This window comes from Electrophorus electricus, chromosome 3 (genome assembly GCF_013358815.1).
Source record: "Electrophorus electricus isolate fEleEle1 chromosome 3, fEleEle1.pri, whole genome shotgun sequence".
In the NCBI taxonomy this organism is placed as follows: domain Eukaryota; kingdom Metazoa; phylum Chordata; class Actinopteri; order Gymnotiformes; family Gymnotidae; genus Electrophorus; species Electrophorus electricus.
In genome coordinates, this window is record NC_049537.1 from 13,068,192 (window position 1) to 13,087,477 (window position 19,286).

General features: G+C 42.9%; 1 protein-coding gene across 7 annotated transcripts in view; it reads left to right on the top strand.

The window, feature by feature from the left end:
• LOC113571658 (cadherin-22) overlaps window positions 1-19,286 on the top strand; it is a 127,530-nt gene that overhangs the window by 44,237 nt on the left and 64,007 nt on the right. For 6 of the 7 annotated variants that reach the window (XM_027000729.2, XM_035524610.1, XM_035524609.1 and 3 more), the window contains exon 3: window positions 11,246-12,430. In XM_027000729.2, the coding sequence (XP_026856530.2) occupies window positions 12,224-12,430 (207 nt within the window). In that variant the 5' untranslated portion in view covers window positions 11,246-12,223. The remainder of the gene's footprint in view (window positions 1-11,245; window positions 12,431-19,286) is intronic. The other variant, XM_035524607.1, reaches the window with a different exon arrangement.

Sequence of the window (19,286 nt, forward strand, 5' to 3'; positions counted from 1 at the left end):
TGCAATTGTGTGTATGCGTGCATGCATGTGTGAGTGTCTGTATGTGTATGTGAATGGTTGTCTCTTGTGTATTATGTGAGTGTGTGTTTGATACAAAGATTAGCAAAATTATTAGAAATTAGCGTGTGTGTGTGTGTGTGTGTGTGTGTGTGTATTCATGTTTCTTGGATTACAAGCTTGGTCAGAGACGAAGTGTCTGTACTTCTGTGTAGGTGTGTTTACTTTGCAGTAATGTATGTAATAATTCTCTATATTATGGCTTATGGCTTATAAGTCTGAATAGGGACATTCTTTCTACTCTATCATTCTGGTGTAACAGGCCAGTTGAAGAGATCGTGGTTACTATCCTGCAAAATTTTACTAATGTCCCGTGAACATACAGAGAACATCACATTGCTATAGCTTTCGTATTTACATATGTACTGTATAGTTGTTTGTAAAGGTGTACAAAATGATACAATACCTCATAAAAGTAGGCAAGGTAAAGCTTATTTTACCCCCAGAAATCATCAGTTTCAACCTCAGGTTTTAATGCCTCAGGCTCCAAACTAGGACATTGTACGTAGGGGTTGAATAATTTTACAAAAGATAAATTACACAAAGGTTAAGCAGCTCCAGTAATAGAGAGAACTCCTTATATCCAAATAGACAGAGACCTGCATTTAAAACCCCAAATAATGCATTATAGGAACCGTGTCCATTGATTTTGACAAAATAAAAGTTTTATTAATTTATGGTACATAGATATATACAGTTAACACATTTTACCATTTCAGTGAGCTGGCAGTGAAATGAGAAGTAAACCGCAACAAAACCCCCACACATGCCTAAGATGGTATGGTTTTATTCTGTTCCACTTAGCGAAGGAGTCGGTGCTGTTGTGGCCACCCACATTGGCTTTCTGGTCAGATTCATTCAGAGGTCTGTTGCTGAACAGCTGCTGCCTTATACAGTTATCCAGGGGCGGAGTCCTGTTCCTCTGACCTTTTATGGCCCGACAGGGCCTGTGGGCTTGACACAGCATGGGTGTGCAATGATTCTTCTGTCACCCCATAATATTGCACTACACGCTACACTGCAATTCTTCACCTAAAAGAACAAATATTACAACACCACACTCCCAGGATTCCCGCTTTAATAGGAATCTGGATTTAAAAGTCTGTGGGTTTAAAAGGCTCTGATGCATCTGATATATCCAAACTAATTTATAAATACCTCAAAAGACATGAAAGAAACTGATGGTTAGAATAACCTAAACGCAGGGCTGCTGCCTTTACATAGCAGGCCTATTTAAAAATAAGAGAGGAGAAGGAGGGGGAAGTACCAAGGGGAGGGTGAATCATGTATTCATGGCATGTAACGAACGGCCACCCTCCTGGCGTCACTGTTTCTTTGATTTCCCTGTCATGTCTTTGTTTTCCTTCACTCCTTGTTCCGTTCCTTGGTTTCGTTTTTACCGCCCCTCCTCTGTTCCTCAGTTCCTGTCCGTGTTTTGGTTGTCCCTGTTATGTTTACCTGTGTCTGATTAATCCCTGATTGTTCTGGTTATTTAAGCCCTGGGTTTTGCCTTCTAGTTGTCGGTTATTTTGGTGAGTTAGGTTTGTCCTGTCGTGTCTAGGTTGCGATTGCGATTGCGATTGCGATTGCGATTGCGATTGCGCTTGCTATTGCTGTTGTCACCCTTGCTTTGTCGTTTGCCTAGTTCGTGTATTACCTGCCTTTTCCCCTAGCCTCTGTTTATTTTGCCCTTCGTGTTTGTGTTTCCCTCGCTTAATAAACCACCTGCTGTATATGCATTCTGCCTCTTTCCTCTTCCTGTTGGAATCGTTACAGGGCAGTGTTACTATTTTATAACTTTAATATTTTATAACTGGAATATTCTGTTGTTTGTCCCCCATTGCTTATTAGGTACTGCGCTTTCAAGTAGGAGTTTCTGCATGAGTTTTGTTTTTTAAAGAAATTCATCAGTTCCTCATTTATGAGATTCTGCTGTCAGTATAACTCTGTTCCCGTTGATGAAGTATACTGGGATGGAATGAACAGTATGTGTAATTTCTAAGAATAAATCATGTAAGTAAAAAGAAAAGATAAAGCATTTGCTTTGTGCAATTTCAGTACCAATTAATTCTCACATATAATATCAATCATAAGGGATATAGTCTGCATTCTAGACAATATATAGCAGATTGCTCTACCTATGTTCCTACCTACAAAAAAATAACATTAGATATGTTTGTAGGCAGCACTACTGAGGCTTTGGGACTGATAGTGAATCCAATGAGCTTCGTTGACAGGTCTCCATTATGTCCTTGTTATTTATTTATTTCCACTTACCTCTCTTGAGAGCCTGTATATTTTTAGCCCTGGGGAGAATTCCCCCGAATAGATTTATTAACCAATAACATAATCACGACAAGAGTAATGGGTGTTCCAGTCATCACTGGGGAGCGGCGGTTGCGGGGTGTACGCCATGCTGAATGGTATTGCTGCTTTGCATTTAGGAGAGAGAAGTCTGGCTCCACAGGCTGGAAGCACATGAGCTAAGGCTCAGGAAGCACATGGGCTAAGGCTCAAGAAGCACATGGGCTAAGGCTCAGGAAGATTTTATTTGCCATCACAGAGTGCGAGATGCCAAAGGTCAGACGAGAATGTAACGCTCCCCACCACAGCAGAAAGTGCACCATTAATGAAACAAAGCGTCTGCTGGGGGTGATGATGTGGAGGCTTTGTTTTTGATTTGTTATCATGTCGAGGGGTAGTGAAGATGAGGAACGCACGATGGCCAGATGTGCTCTCGGCCGATGCTGGCGTTCTGAGTGTGCCCACCGCATTCCATCACAACGCCATCTGTGCACACGTGACCTCCAGCTGGATGCAAAAACTGGATGCGGAGGTGTAAATGGTGGAGTGTTCCTGTCCATAGGGTGCTTCGCAGTGGCTTTCCAGCAGCGTCCGGAGCGGAAGAAGACGTGTGCCTGCTGGGAGCATGCAGATCCTCTGGACATTATCGACCTCTTTGCGAGTTAACTCTTTGGTCATGACAGTTGGTCTCAGATCATGCGAGATGTATGCAATTTCTCCCACTTTCCCTTTTCTGCAGGGGAGTTGTGGGTTTTTTGAGTGTTGCCCACTGTCTTCACGTCCCTGCAAGGTCCCAAGGGTCTTGTTAGAAAAGGGTTCAGGCTATCAAAATGTTTCTAAGGCTTGAACATCCCGGATGAAAGGCACTGGTGCACATGGAGGCGCCTCATTCAGGCTCCCATCAGCTGCCTGTTGATTTGCGTAATGGCTCCTTGTGGAGATGGTGAGGCATGGTTTATGAAGGGCCCTCATATGATGGCTATTACAGTCCAAATGGAGTTTAATCTTTATTGCAATACTTTATGGTGAATACAAGCTTGCAGAACATGCACTCTGGTGGAGCCAAGCAGGACCGAATACACTAGTACATTAGGGCAGAGTCTAATGTCTTCTGCGCATTGTGCATTTTTCTACAATATTAGAAACATGCGACTTTATATTTGTTTTTTCTCTCAGAAAATCATAAAAGCTTTATGCTATGAATTTTATTATCATTCTCAATTCTTAAGGAGGGACTTTGATAATGGTATCAAATCCCTGAAGTTACCCCTTAACTGAAGATCATATATACAGTACTTCATTCCTCTTTAGACCTTTGCCTTCTCTAATCTCTCCATGGTCATCCAGACAAGCTTGGTTTGTCTTGCCAAATCTTTCCCTGCCAGGCTCGAGTTATTTCTCGCGGATTGAGACTCCCCACCGGCAGCATCCGGAGTTCTAATTTGAGGCGTGGCGCCGGCCCCCACATGCACGCACACCCCGGGCCGAGGTTCCGTGCCCTTTACCTGCTGCGGGGGCCAGAGAGGGGTGGTGAGGCTGGCCATGGCGATGGCTGCCTGCCCTGATGGGAATCTCATGGCTGAGCGAGCCTCTCAGCGGAGATGTGCAGCACGGCCACCAGCTGCGGCGCAGACACCTAGAAAATGAACCGAAGTGCTGAGGAGAGCCAGCGGTGAGGGAGGGATGAAGGTGGGAGGGCTGAGCAAGCCTGGGGAGGGGAGGGGAGGGGAGGGGAGGGGGGCAGTGGCCCACAGAGCACGGAGGTGTTGCCTTTATTCCCCCTTGGGGCATGGTGTAAGCCATTTTGCCTTGGGCCTCTGTGTACAAGCTGCAGTGCCTTTTGTTTTTGCATAATGTGGTGTCTGAGGTTTCTGTGCTCAGATGGAGCCTGTGGAAACAGTTCACACAGTAGGCTTTTCCTCCTTTATTTTGGAGGTTCCTTCTGCTAAATAAGGTTGTTTTCTTGTATGTCATTGCCATTGCTGACAATAAATCTCAAATTAGAGCTCTGGTTTTAGAAGTTCAAGTGTTTTAGTTGGTTGGTTGATTAGCTTGTTTGTTTTGAAACATTTTATATGCTTTTTCTATTACAACTGTAGAGAGTATGTTAAACTGAGTATCTGACATACACAAATATGAAGATATATGAACGGGCTAGAATCCTTCCTTAATTTTGACATTCTGTATTTCTGTTTTTTGACAAAAACCAAGTTGATTAGTGCCAGTCACAACACCATCTCCAGCTAAACTCTGCTCTTTCTTTCGTATGCAGCTGTCAAAAAAAAAGCAGTCAAATTACTTCCTAGGGTGTTGATTGGTTGTACATGCATCCAGCCTAATTAAGTTGTGTTCACCTCCTGCTCCATTACTGGAGTTCTGATTTTTACGACCAGCACAAACTCTTGACTGACAGTCTTATGTAACATGACTGAGAAACCCTAGAGAGAAGGAAATATGTCGTAGGGCTTTGAGGACAATAAGCCGGTCAGACATTGTACTGGATCTGACTTTAGGCCATATGAGTCCGGATCTCTGCGGAAGTGTCGACTCTGAAGTCGGCACGTCTGTATCGTTTGAAGGGTTTCACCCAAAGACTCAGATGTGGTCCTCTTAGGCTTGACTTGCTGGCCCCGCCCCCAGCCCCTGCACCGGCTCCACGGAGCTCCCAGCTGTCAGCTGCCCAACCGCCTCCACTGCCTGTCAGAAATCCTTTGCCAGCAGGACTGTGGAGACCTCCCAACACACACACCCCCCACCCCCCGTTTACCCCTCCTTCGCTCTCCGCACTCACCCATCTGATCATTGGCCAGCGCCTAGGCTTCACTGGTGCCAGCAACACATGAGATGAACGATTGAGTAATTGTGCAGCTGGCAAAGTGCGGGGTGGACAGTGTGGCATGCAAGCCAGAGAAAGAGAGAGAGAGAGAGAGAGAGAGAGAGAGAGAGAGAGAGAGAGAGAGAGAGAGAGAGAGATCTGATGGAGGGGGGGAGAGATTGATAGAGGCAGAGAGAGGGAGAGAAGGAGAGAGATAGTTCTCTCTCTTTCTCTCTCTCTCTCAATCTCTCTCTCTCTCTCTCTCTCTCTATGTGACCACAAGGGAAAGGGTAAAGGCCGGAAGTGAATGGGAAATAGAGTGGCAAGAAAAAGGTAAAAAAAGAGTGGCAAGGTAAAAAGGAGAGTGAGCACTAAAGAAAAAAAGATAAAAGATCAGCTGTTAAGTGCTTTTCTGTTGGCAAGTGCTGTGCAGTTACTGGAGAGAGAGGGAAAGAGGGTGTGAGAGGCGGCGTGAGTAAAGAGGAAAGGAAAGTAGGAGGGTGAATTAGCATAATTAGCCAACCTGCTTTTCTAAGGCTGTGACAATATATGTCTTCCCTCATTACGTCTTGTAAGCAAACATGGGGCCTAATGGGACGCGGCAGACTGCCCGGTGCTCGGCCGCTCCACACTCTCCACATGCTCCACATGCTTCATCCATTATGGCTGATGCCCCGCCCCTTTCCAGACTGCACCCCCGGCCCAGGCTTCTCCACTCCGCCAAAGTAAGAGAGCCTCTTGGACAAGGGATACTTTAAAATTGGCACTGGTTCCAGGACACAGTAGCCCAGCCTCGAGAGCTCCCGGGCAGCAGCCAAATGGAAGACTAGTGGCGTTTATGCTAGTCCAGGTGTTTCATTAATGCTGCCTAATTGACTTTGTGTTTCCAATTGTTTGGTGTTTTTGAGCCTAAACAGATTGTTGGCCTGAAATAGGATTTAAATGCATGTACTCACTCCAGTACCTTATAACATTATTCTACATATATTGGGGTTTATTTGCACAGAATAATTGGAGGCGGTTACTTTGAATTATGACATATTTAGTATTAAAATAGAAATGATGTCATTTAGCTATACACATCATTATCATCACATCATTCTGGTAACCATAGTCTCTAAATCAGAAATAGTGCATACCTCAATGCTTATGGTTTGTGCTCTGTGATGGCTTTCAAAGTACATTTTGACTAAAGTCATAAAAAATTCATTCCAAATACAGCACAGTAGGTGACACACGATGAGCCCATGGAGACTTCAAAACAAAACAGCTCAGACTTCCTATCTCCTAAATAATGTGCCATTCCGGGCTGGCAGTGATGGGGTGGACTGGAAGGAGTCTGTCGTGCATGTCCATCTCCAGGCCTGCAGATGATTGTTTTCCTTCACACTTCCCAGTGTCCTGCACCTCTTCCTTCTGAATGAGCTCATTTTATTACTGCTCAGCGCCTCTGCGCTGCCTGCTCTCTGTGCGTACTGTATGCCTGATGTGCCTATTATACTGCCTGTTGGACATGAGCAGAGAAAGCAGTCGAGCATGGACGGATGCAATTACCTAAAGAAAATGGCAAAAACATCTGAGCTTTTTGTCTTCCTAAAAAATTATGAAATAAAAACATTAATATTAATAAGAAATAATATAAAAAGAACATCAACAACAAAACCCTTTCCAGTAAAATGAATGATTTTGATGTAGTATGCTGTTCTACACAGAACACCACATAGTCTGAGTTCTCCACCTGTTATTGGTATATTGGTGTATAGTTGTTTACAGAGGGGCCCGTTAAGATGGCTTGTCTGCTTGCTTCTCCATGCAGTCCATTGGTGCTTTTCCTGCAGCTTGGGTCTCTGCGGAGGTCAGTGGTTTCACATGGAACCTTTGCCATATCGCAGGGATGTATTCTTGGTGGTCTCCTCATGTGCACCTGATCTGAATGCTAACAGCCGTGGCAGATGTTTCACTTGAGGTGCCTGTCTTTCCCTGTTTTTGTTTCCCATTGAGCAAATGTTTGTCTTTGGGATTGGTGACAATCTGCTATCTTGGGGTGTATGATATTCAAATTCCACCAGGGAAATCTATTAATAATACAATACATAAAATCAGGTTTTAAGGTCAGGAAGGTAGATCAGCAGTATACATGTGGTAACATAGTCACATACCTTTGCTGACATGTTTTTTATAATGCTTTCTGTGTAGCAGAGATGCTTTAAATGCAGTCTTGACCCCTATAAAATTCACCTGCCCATCTGTCGTTGGAAGCTAAAACGATCAGAGTCTGCTTTTGTTACAGCCAGATATTTTATTTTGTTTATGGGCTTTAGAACTGTGGCACCTGAGGTTTCACAAAGCCAAGCAACTGTGACAAATTGGGATTTCAGATAACAGAGCTGGCTGTTTTTACTAGGTGTGAGGGTGGGGGTGGAGGAGTTTGACTGTGGTGGCTAGGCTCAGGCGAATAACCAATGCCATATGTAGTTCCGCAGTGCTTGTGGCTTGAGCGTTAATGGGATCTGTCCTCAGTGTGAGACAAGACAAAGGGGACAGTGGACCAGCACCCAAAAAGCATCAAAACCAGCCATTTGGACATTTGAGGGGACTGAGGGAGGGTATTAACTTCAGACTATTCGTTTCACAATACTGACTAGTTTCCAAATCCCTTTTTTTTTCCTCAACTGAATTTTCTTTTCCCTTCTATTAACTGGTCGTGCTTAATATCTCCTTTTCATCACTTTTGTTTGGATTAAGAAGGTGAGTGACTCCGAAATGTCACTGTAAGTAGGGAGTGAAAAGGGTAAAAAAAAAACCCACAACAACAACAGAAAAAACACATTTCATCCACCTCACAAACCTGCCGTGTTTGCTTCTGTTCAGTGGTGAATGCCACATATTGGCCAACAGACATCTGGTGATTTGTGTAAAAGGGATGGGTATTTGGCAGGTTGAAAGGGACACAGTGCAGAGAGAGGGAGGTAGAGGGAGAGGAGAAAGAGAAAAGAGCAAAGAGTGAGTCAGGAGGAGAGAGAGAAGGAGAGAGAGAGGAAGGAAGAGGGGGAGATAGTGACTGAGAGGCTGTCTGTCTCCACCTCGAGCCCTAGGTCCATTGCGCGGTGGCGATCAGTCTCCTCTCAGGCTTGGAATGCCAACTGTCAAGGCTTCTACACTCTGGCTGGCCCCTGATGAGAAGTAGCAGCCATGTTTTCCAATCAATCAGTGACCTAATAGGTCACGAATGAACGAGCCCAGCCTGCCAATAGTGCTTTGGAAAGGGAACAGAAGCCTTTACATCTGTATCAACCTCAGTAATGCCCCCTACCATCACACACAAATAAGACCTTGAAGCATGATAAATGACATCGTACTAATTAGCCCAGACCAGTGACTCGTGAGTGTGGCCAACTGCACCAGCACCAAGCCTTTCTTTCCCCACGCCAGTTCATTAACACACCATACTCTTGGCCTTAATTAGGGACAAATCATGTGTACCCTTGATAAGAATTTCAGGAGTAGAGATAAAAAGGATAAGCTAAAGGGGAGGGGGTTAGTGAAATACACAGGCTTTCCAGAGAGCTCTGAGTGCAAGCAAATGGTTGGGCTTGGAGACATACTTCAGAGAGATATATCCACCCAGAAAAACTATTTGATACAAATGGTTTATAATTAATCATAAGCACAAGGCAAGACCCAGTAGGAAAATGTGCTGCAAAAGACACCAGGGAACTCGAGATAGACTGAAATGAATTAATCTGAGGGTTGTTTTTTTTTCTTTTCCTGCATTAGCCATTTTTCTTTAAAAGCAAGGAACAGGAACAAACAACTTGTGGTACCTTTGAAGTGTGCTCTTTAGCCAAAAACATTCAAGATTAATTGCAAACATGAAAAATATATTTATTTTGATCATATAATTCTACAATGAGCTGTTTTGGTGGTCTGTGGTTCAGCGTGCTTGAGCAACAGTTGGCGCACTCCGATGTGGAACAGTTTTGGCAATGGCTGTCGCCATTGTTGATTTATCTTATGTCCTTTTTTTAACCACAGGAACTATGCTTTTGGAAACCACAGTTCCCGTCTTATCGTTCCTGTTGTTTCCAGGCAGAAGGAAATGATGTCGTGCATTTGTAACCAGACTCCCAAATGCAACATGTGCCACTGTCCCTTTTCATCAAAGCAGCATGCAGTTTAGGAAACAAACTATGATTACTCTCATACTGGCCAAAGCGAAAGAAGAACATGCGAGAGCCACTTTTTACTTTTCTTCTTTTTTTGTGAAATCAAAATTAAACTACAGGAGGCTAAAAAGGCAACCCTGGGAAAATTTAGCGTTTATTTCTGCAAATTTAGACTCATACACTTGCCACTAACCGCCTGCTAACATGGCACTTTTATTACTGTTATTCTTCCTGTACCTTGCTGTCATTTCAGTGTACTAATGTAAGCAGCTATACTGTACCTTTGTGTGCTGTGTTCCTCTGAATTGGCATGGATTACAAAAACTATATACTCATAGAAAATTCATTCTCACAGAAAACAAATTAGTTCATCTGAAGGCTCAGCACTGTGAGTGATTTTGTTTTTAATAATCCTATAAAAATTATATTTGTACCTGTGTTGCTGCAATGTTGCAGACTTAACCAAAGTTCACTGCATGATTTGGTCACCTCGCCCAACTTTCTTCTTCCATCGCCTCTGCCTTCTCTATGAGCCACACGTAGCAATTACTATTTACTACTAAACCTTTTTATTTTCTAACGTCATCATGAGAGAGGAAACCTAATACCGCCTGTGGGCTGCGTGCCAGACAAGCAGCCTCCTCTGCAGCTCGATGGAGTATAGAAGGGTATCCAAAACAAAAGCTTACTCGGCTTTTCCTGGCTTCCGCTAGTCTGTAGCTGCCGCAGTCACTTAGCCTCGAGGTTGTGACACCTCAGCAATGCTAAATATTGTTGTTCTTTGCATTCTGAAGGCTTCAAAAAGACTATTATTCATCATCCATGCCCAGTGCTGGATCTCTGAAGCACCCAACAGGGCAGCAGCTTATCCGCCACACCAAGTGTTTGTCTGAGGCATTAGGCTCACTGCACTGATGGATGGAATTAATTGATTAATGCGTTTATCCAATTAGTGGTCCCTCATGCAATTAATCAGGTGCCTCCCTTGTGTAAGGCCCTGCGCTTTAGACCACAGCAAGACACTTCCGGCGGTGGTTGGTGATGTATGGCCATGCCTCTGATGCTCCTCTGTCCCTCCACCACACCTGGCTGCCTCACACAGTATGCAGTGCCCCTGGGCTTTGCCCATTATTGGCATTCTTGCTGAGTCCAAACATTCCGACCTTAAAAAATGTTTGGTAGATTCAGGTAGATCGCCTGAATTAAAAGCCAATTTTCTGAGAGTAGCCTACATTTTTTTTTTTTGGGTGGGGGGTGGGGGGGGGGTTAGAATGCAAAACAGCAAATTGAACAACTGAACTGGAAATGGAGCATGGCGGTGAGGAAAACGCTTCAAGATGGCATTTTGTTTGCAGTCAGAGCGGCACAAGCGTTCATTTAAAAACAAGTTCATGGAACAAAGGCAATGAAAGAAAGACTAAATGATAAAAAAATATAGCCCACATTAATGGGTAGCTCAAGTAGGTTCAGAAAAAAAAAAAACAACAACCCAAGATTGAGCTGGCAGGTGCAGTATAACAGGAGAACTTACAAACAGCTGTAGTATTTTTAGTAGTATTTTTATAGTTCCTGTTCAAAGTAATGATCATTTTGTGCACTTTATGGAGTAGATTTGGGGCTATTACTTGATATTTTGTCAGGTTCAGACACTAACATTTCTCAGAACCACAGATGGGTTTGGATAAAAATATACCAATTCTCATCGCTAAAAAAAAAAAAAATATATATATATATATATATATATATATATATTTACTTTAAGATGTAAAATGAACATTTTGACCATTTATCTTCTTCCTGCTACTCTTGTCCAATACCCTGAGATTTCAATCTTGCTGGTAGATCAGAAACTTGGAGGAGTGCATCATTAACTGTCTCTCTATCTGTCTATCCCCTATTTCAGGTGAGCTGCTCATTTTCTATCATGTTCTCCCGGAGACCGTGGGAGGTCAAGTGTGGATGCAGCCAATGCCTTGTTATGGAAGCTATGCCAAAGCACCCAAGAGCAGGATTCTCTGGATTCAGTCCGCTCCACATTTTCTGTGACCACAAATCCAATTTATGAAAGATTTCACTCAGATTATTAGCTGTTATTAGGTTTGGGGCATCTGACATACCTTTTTCTCTCATTTGGGATGTATGAGCATCACTCGTATGCATGTGTAAATGTCAGGCTCCATTTTTCAGCAATGGTATGGAACAGTGCAAATGGCCAGTTTTGACATGCATAGGTTTCCAAAAATTACTAACGATATGATTTTTGTTTTTCACTTCCTTGTGAAATGTATAACCTGGCTGGGAACGCTGCACTTTGGCCGGGACGAGACTCTGTCCACACGGCTATCCTGATTTCCAACCATGTCTCGGCTCTTGCATATCACCTGATCCCACTTGTCCTGTAGAGAGTTTCCAGCAGAGACAGAACTCTGTGGCCTCGAAGATGGAGTGAACTCAGAGGAGTGAACTTCTTGCGCTGTCACTTCTCCGCCATCTCTGAACAACTGCAGGAAAACCAAGAATAATAAATAAATAAATAAATAAATAAAAGACACAGGAGCACCAAAACTTCTGGCTGTGTTGCCCAGAATAGAATACACATTCAGAATGGCCCGTCTCCATCTATAACTCCAACGTGCTGAAGTACAGCAGCAACCGAATGTTTTTCTGAAATGGTGAAATATCGATTGGATTTCTAGAGTCTGCAAACAGGAAAAAAAAAACAAAACTGTTCTTACTGCATATTTCTACGGATTGTGTTTTTTATATCACACTTTTTTTTTCTTTTTCTCCTTTGGCAAAATTATCTAGAAGTGGAAAAAGGAATTTGTCTCGACTGAGATAGCAACCTTCACCACATGTAGAGGGTTGAGAGGCTTCTGAGATGGCAGCCTGTTGGACAGGAAGGGCATTGGCCCTGTTGGTAGCTTTGGGGATGTTGCACTGCTGGGGCTTGGCCTCCTGTCATGCTGAAAGGACTAGCGCCCTGGTGGAGAGCAGGGCCCGGGAACGAGTGAAGAGGGGCTGGGTGTGGAACCAGTTCTTTGTGGTGGAAGAGTACACGGGAACAGAACCTCTCTACGTGGGAAAGGTACGTGCATTACACATGACATGTTCAGTCCTTAATAACTCAGTTTGAAGCTCCATGTTGCATTTGATTTGCATTGCCACACCTGGTTACTTTCTTTTAGAGTTTTAGAAAATTCTTTGGCTTGTGCTATTCACCCTGCTCACTGGATCAGAACGTTGCACAGGGAACCCAAATTCTGAAATGCTGCTAAGACAGCCAGCATGAGGCAGGTCAAACCAAAACTGCTTTCTTAAACTTGATGTTTGTGTCACGTTGGAGCAGATTATGAGGCTGCCTTAGATATCCTCTTACCTTTTGCCTCTTCCTTCAGTTTTGGTGTATTAGCTGTACATGTTCGGAGCCAGGAAATAGTGAGTGTGGGGCTGTGTGGGCGTCTGAAAAAGAGACAGAGAGAGAGAGAGAGACAGACAGACAGGAGAGAGAGAAAGTCAGAGTATGTAGAGGGCTTGCGCTTTCTGGAATGATTCATGATGTCATTGTGCATGCTGTGGACAAAGACAGAGGCTCATGTCTAAATGGGAGGGTATACAAGGGATAAAGAGGGGGTGTTGTCTGGATAGTGATGATTTTATTAGTAGAATTGACCAGAGTTATTGTATGTCATGAATCCAGACTTAAAGCCAAGATTCCTAATAGAGGTTTCTGATGTTGCAAGACCCATTTATTGCTGAGGGTATCAAATACCTAATTAAGGCAATATAGGCTTAAACATGACCAGAATGTTTTTTTATCATCGGGAACCATTTTAAAAATGGTTTAAACTTCTTTTCCCTTGCCCCACTTCTCTCTCTGTATTTCCTAACTCGGCAAGTATGCCAAGTAGATCTCAACTATTATTCTAATAATGAAATGTTTTTTCTTCCATAAATAGTCACTATCTATGCTATAAAATGGCAGCCTTCCTCAGTTCATTTGGATAATGAATTTCCCAGCCCTTTCATGACCTGCTTGACCTACCTATGCATTACCTAAGCAGTTTTTTAAATTATTTTTTTTAATGACAAACTGTGAATAAAAATGTGATATATGGTTTTTGCTAAGGCCATAGTTCTGATATTTTTTGCTTTTATTTATTGCAGCGTGTCATCAGAAAGTCCAAATACAGCACCTGTAATTGTGTGGCATCTACCATCTGCGTTTAGCTTCTCCAAAGGTTGAAATCTGGGGATATGTTACATTGTCACGTGCATGTCATGTCATGTCTATCCACATTTAAAGTGAAAATTTGGTGTATGGAGTGGAAGCAACATATAAAGCACATCGCTGTGTGTTAGGCGTTGGATACAAATGATTTTATGCACACTTTTCCCCATTTAGATCACAGGAATTTGGACAGCAAAATACACAATGTGGAATTAATTATTAGCTTTTATCGAGTCCAGCTGGACAGAACTTGACCCTGTAAGAGGTAATTCAGCCAAGAGGAATTTGCTGTGTAGGTTGTAGAGAATCTAGTGCATATTTTGTAGGAGGATCCAGAAGAATGCAGTGATGCCCATCTTTTGAAATCAAATGCAGCTATGCGGCATGGCTGACCCTAGTACATTTGGAGATCACCAGTCCCTCAGCCATACAGCACAATTATTTGGCTGCCTGCCTCAGTCTACACTCCAGTTCTAAAAAGCAGAAGAAAATAGAAACAGAAGTTTTTAAGTCCTTTTTTCCTACTGAATGCCCTTTATGAACTTATACCAACACCAGTGCATACATGTGTATCGCAAGATTGAGTGTTATGAGGAATGCTCAAAATAATTAAGGCAGTTTACCAGGTATGTTGGAATCTAACATTGCGCTCTGATGGATTTTTTTTCAAAATACCACAATAATATTGCGATTATTACCCCATACAGTCTAGCTAAATTGGCTGCCCAATGTCAAGACTGGACTAGGAAGTAAAGCAGACTGACAGGCAAATGACCAGAGGTGCAGAGGCATTCACCATTATTGGATCTCTTTCTCCAGCTTGGAAGTTGCCTGGAAGTTTTCTACTTACAAGTGTTCAAATGTCTCTTGACCATGTGGTTTACAACAGCTATCTAACTGATAACACACTGTTGAAAGGGATACAAATGAATGCTCAACTAAATGGATTACTCTGCCAAGCCATATCTATGGGTGTTCATCATTTTTGTAAATTGTATACAATAGGCTTTTAACTTGTTGTGATAATGATTATACTTATGCGTGGCTAATATTATGCTTAAACACTTCAGAATCCTCCAGGATAATGCAGACCACATCCATTTTTAAGGATCCTCCATTAATCACGGAAAGAGACATTAACACAGCCACTAAAATAACTAGCATGAGAGTCCTGGGTCGCATCTTAGCAGTTCTCAGGACTGCACTCTTCTAGATAGAGATCTTGGATGTTGTTCCTGGTATCTGTAATGTTTCCCCAGGAATGAGGCAAGAGGCAGAATGCAAATGCAGGAGGCTCTTTATTAAGTGAGGGAAACAAAAACACGGGAGGCTAATAAACAGAGACATGGGGAAACACTGAGGCAAAGTAACACACGAACTAGACAAACGGCAAAGTAAGGTTGATGACAGTGATAGCAAAAACAATCTAATCACGACGAAACAAATCAAAATAAGCGACAACATGGGAAACAAAATACAGGGCTTAAACAACCAAGACAATTAAGGACTAACCAGACACAGATGAACATATAAACAGCGAAAAACAAAACAAGGGCTGGAACAGAGGACCAGGTGAAGGTACTGCCAGGTATGGAAAAATCAGATGAGGGGCAGAGAAAATGAAACCAAGGAACGGAACAACAAAGAAGTAAAGAAAAACAGAGATATGACAGGGAAACCATGGAAACAGAGACACCAGGAGGGTGGCCAATCATGACAGTATCTACTGGAGCCATTCTCCTAGTTGGGGGTCATAGCCCCTAGTGCTCTAATCACTACTGGAACCAATGTTGCCTTAACCTTCCACATCTTTCCACCTCTTTTCTCAGTCCTTTGTATTTCTTGAGCTTGCAAATGATTTTGTCATCATTTGGGATTGCTACATCTATCACTGCATCTCTCTTCTGCTGTTTATCCACCACTGCTATGCCTGGTTGGTTAGCCATTACCGTTTTGTCTGACTATATCCGGAAGTCCCACAGGATCTCAGCATGGTTGTTTTCACGACCTTTGGGGTGTATCCCACTTCTACCTCAGAACCTCCAGTCCATACTTAGCACAGATATCTCTGCATACTATGTCAGTCAGTTGTTGTGGTGTTCCATGTATGCTCTGCCTACCAGCATCTTGCATCCTGCTGTTATATGATGGATTATCTCAGGGGCATCTTTGCACAGCCTAGTTCCCTGCCTCTATTGATCTTGTTTTCAGAGCTTGCTCCTTTGCTGCCATGATTAATTCTCCATACTGTCTTTAATCTAGCCTTTTCCAGCCATTGGTAGGATTTCTTCATATCAGTCACTTCCACTATTTGCCAGTGGTACATACCGTGCAGGAATGTATCCTCTTATGATGGTTCCTGCTCCTTCATTCCCATCTTTGTGTTTCAGCTGTCTGAGGTACTCACTAAGCACATTATCTTTTGGGGCCACCATCCTTGTTTACCCCTGGATCTTAGTTGTTTCATCCTGGATAGTGGCTCTGATGATGACTAATCCTCAGATAATTCCTTCCACTTAGTGTGTAACCTCAGAGTGCTGGATTTGGGATAAAACACTCCATGCATTGTTTCCTTGTCTTGATGTCAGAGGCTTCTATCTCCTCCTTATGCCAGTTTATTATGCCAGAATGGTATCTGATGACTTTTAGAGCATAGGTGTTGATAGCCCCGATCCTGTTCTTCCCATTCAGTTGACTTCACAGGACTTGCCTCTTTGCCTTTTTAGGCATTTGGCTGTAGTTGCTTTCCCTTTGGCCTCTCATGATTCCCATTTGCCAAAGGGATTCCAAATTAGTTGTAGCTACCCTCAACATGTTATGTTACCTTCTGACAGTATGAGCCCCTCTGTTCTAGTTACCTTCCATCTCCTTGTAACCATCCGACTACACTTATCCAGTATGAATGACATTCCAATGTCATTGCTGTATATCCTGGTGAGATGGATTAGTGAGTTGATATCTCTTCACTTCTGGCATATAGCTCGATGTCATCCATGTAAAGGAGGTGGTTGATCCATTTAGTAGCTGGTATCTGTAGCCAATCTTGGTCATGATCTCACTGAAGGGGTTCAGGCACATGCAGAACAGCTGTGGGGAGAGGGTATCTCCTTGGTTAATCCTACACTTAAATTGGCCTCTAGGGTCATCTTTCACAACTCCATTGAGTTATTGATGAAGGCTCTTAGAGTCCTGTTGATGTTATACATCAACTGGTATCTACCATTACAGGATTCATGATTTTTTGTAGTCAGTCCAGGTAGTGCACAGGATGGTCTGTCTGGTCTTACAGTCTCAAGTGACTGTTTTATCCACCAGTATTCCTGGTGAACCCCCTGAAACTTGAAACCCCCTGGGGCTGTCCAGCTCTTCATACTTGAGCTTTGACATTTGCCAGCATGATGGTTACTAGATCTTGTTCAGGGAAGTTGCTGTGGGCTGCTTTCAGGTGCATTAACCACTGGGCATTTTTGATGTGCATTGCCTCCTATATGCCTTTCTAGTATTTTTCAGTTTCTAGCTTTGGTAGGTCTATTCTTATGCTATTACCCTGCCACCAAGAGTATACTTTGTATGGCTAATGGGAGAACATCCTATTTATTTTCTTGGCTTCTACCTCTCTTGTGTATTTCTTCAGGCGGCAGCCAGAGCTGTTAGTCTTTGCTTGGAAGTCTCCAAGGCCTCAGGTATGGACAGCTTGTTGTACTTTGTGCTTTTCTGATAGCTGCCTGACTTCTCTCCATGTTGCCCTTATCATGGCCTCCAATCTCTTTCTCTATGGAAGACAGAGGCAGGTTATCAGCAGGTAGTTGGACCAAACTGCTGTTTGAGGATGTTTATCTTGTAGCATATCGAGTATCACTGCTGCTGTGGCATATATCAGCTTGTTGGTCTCAGTGTTGGTCAAGTAGTGATCATCTGTAGTGCTGCATTCACATTTCCAGGAGCCTTTCAGGTACTTTACCTGGCCTCAGTAGTCTGTCCAGCTTAGCTATGATCTTCAATCTAAGGTGAGCATCTCTGGTGTTGAGCTTGGTGCATGGATTCATTGGGTCTTGGTGCCCAATTTTGGAGTGTGGAGATGATGGGGATGTCTCCCCTCTGATCTTTCATCGTGGCCCCCACTCACTGTATCATTTGTATTGTACCTCATCAATCTCTAGTTGTCATAGCAGTTGCCGCTTGTATATGTTGAATTACTGAGCTACTGGTTGTTTCGTGTTCGGTTTTGTTTATAGGACTCCACTTAATCAGATTGCCCTGGTCCCCTAGCATCTGACACAGACCTTGCTGAACTAAGTCATGCCAGTGCGACTCTCTTCTTTCAAACACTCATTGTTAGTGAGGTAGGCAGGTAGTGTTAAGGACCTCACCTAAGGGACCACACTGGAGACCCAACGTCTTGTACCAAAGTCAGAGGTGTAACCCACCAAGCTACGCTTGTGGTATGGGGAGCTGATACAGGTTCTCTACCCCACCCACAGCCCACAGCAGCTCTATATAAATTCTTTTAGTGAAGGTTTATTGAATTTGTGGGACAAACATTTGTGCTCCAGTTATGGCTTTTGTTTTGTAGTTCCTATTTCAGCTGGTTAAATAATTAATGGATATTTATTAGGTTTTTTTTTTTTTTTTTTGGAAATGCTACCACCTCCTGAGCATCTCAGTATGACTTGCTGCAGCCCTCTGGTTAAAAATGCAGCACAGTGCTGGCGCAACACTTAAATGTCAAAGTTGCTCAGTAGATATACCTGTTGATAGAATGATGGAGCTTAATGAATATGTTATTTTGATAGCTGTAACTGTTTATGAGATGCACTGTGGCCAACTGATGGTTAATGTTAAGTGTTGTGTCCTAACTATGCATGAAGCTCCTGTGTAGTATTACAGTTTGAAGTGACAAGATATCTTGATTAGACAAGATAATTGTTTTGCTACTGAGTTGAAGAAATGTGTTTAACACTAAACATGAACTGATTCATGCATAGTCACAGACATATGTGATGATATTGTAGAATAATATACAGCAATGAACATAAAAATATCTATGATCTATGTCTATGATCTATGTCAAAAAATCTCATGCCTTCTTCATCAAAATGCACTCTGTCTCTTGTCTGGATATTGTTATACTCAATAAATGCATTGTATAGTTGAGTTTCCAATGGAATGTTTTTGGGGGATTTTCAGTTTAATGAGAAAGCTATTCTTTACTCCAGCTATTCTTACTTTAGCCCTCAGCAAAAGTGAAACACTTGGAAGTGTCCTTCAGTCCTGTCCTGTTTTTTGCTCAAAGAACTAGTGACAACTAACCAGGGTGCTCTGTAAGTGTGGTTACCCGTCAAAAGGCAAGTCACCCCATTCAGGGCCCTGATTCAAACCTCCCCCAGTGAGGGGCACATGCAGTCCAGTATGCCTGGTTTGTCATTAATCCCACTTAATGCTAGCCCTGAAGGGTTACTGTGATAATGCTAATTCTTAGCTGCCTAACTTAAGGTTTAATCATACATGGTTTTAGGTCTTCCTGTAGACTCTGTTGACTAGAGAACAGCAAGATGCATTAGCAGAGCAAAACCAGTTGGCTTAAACCTGTTGCCAAGCAATTTACAAAAAAAGAAACCAATTGAGTGATCTCAAGAAAACGGCTCAGAGTATCTGACTACAGCAAACCAGTTATTGCACGTCAACATAGATAGAGGTTGTTTTGTGGGGTAGC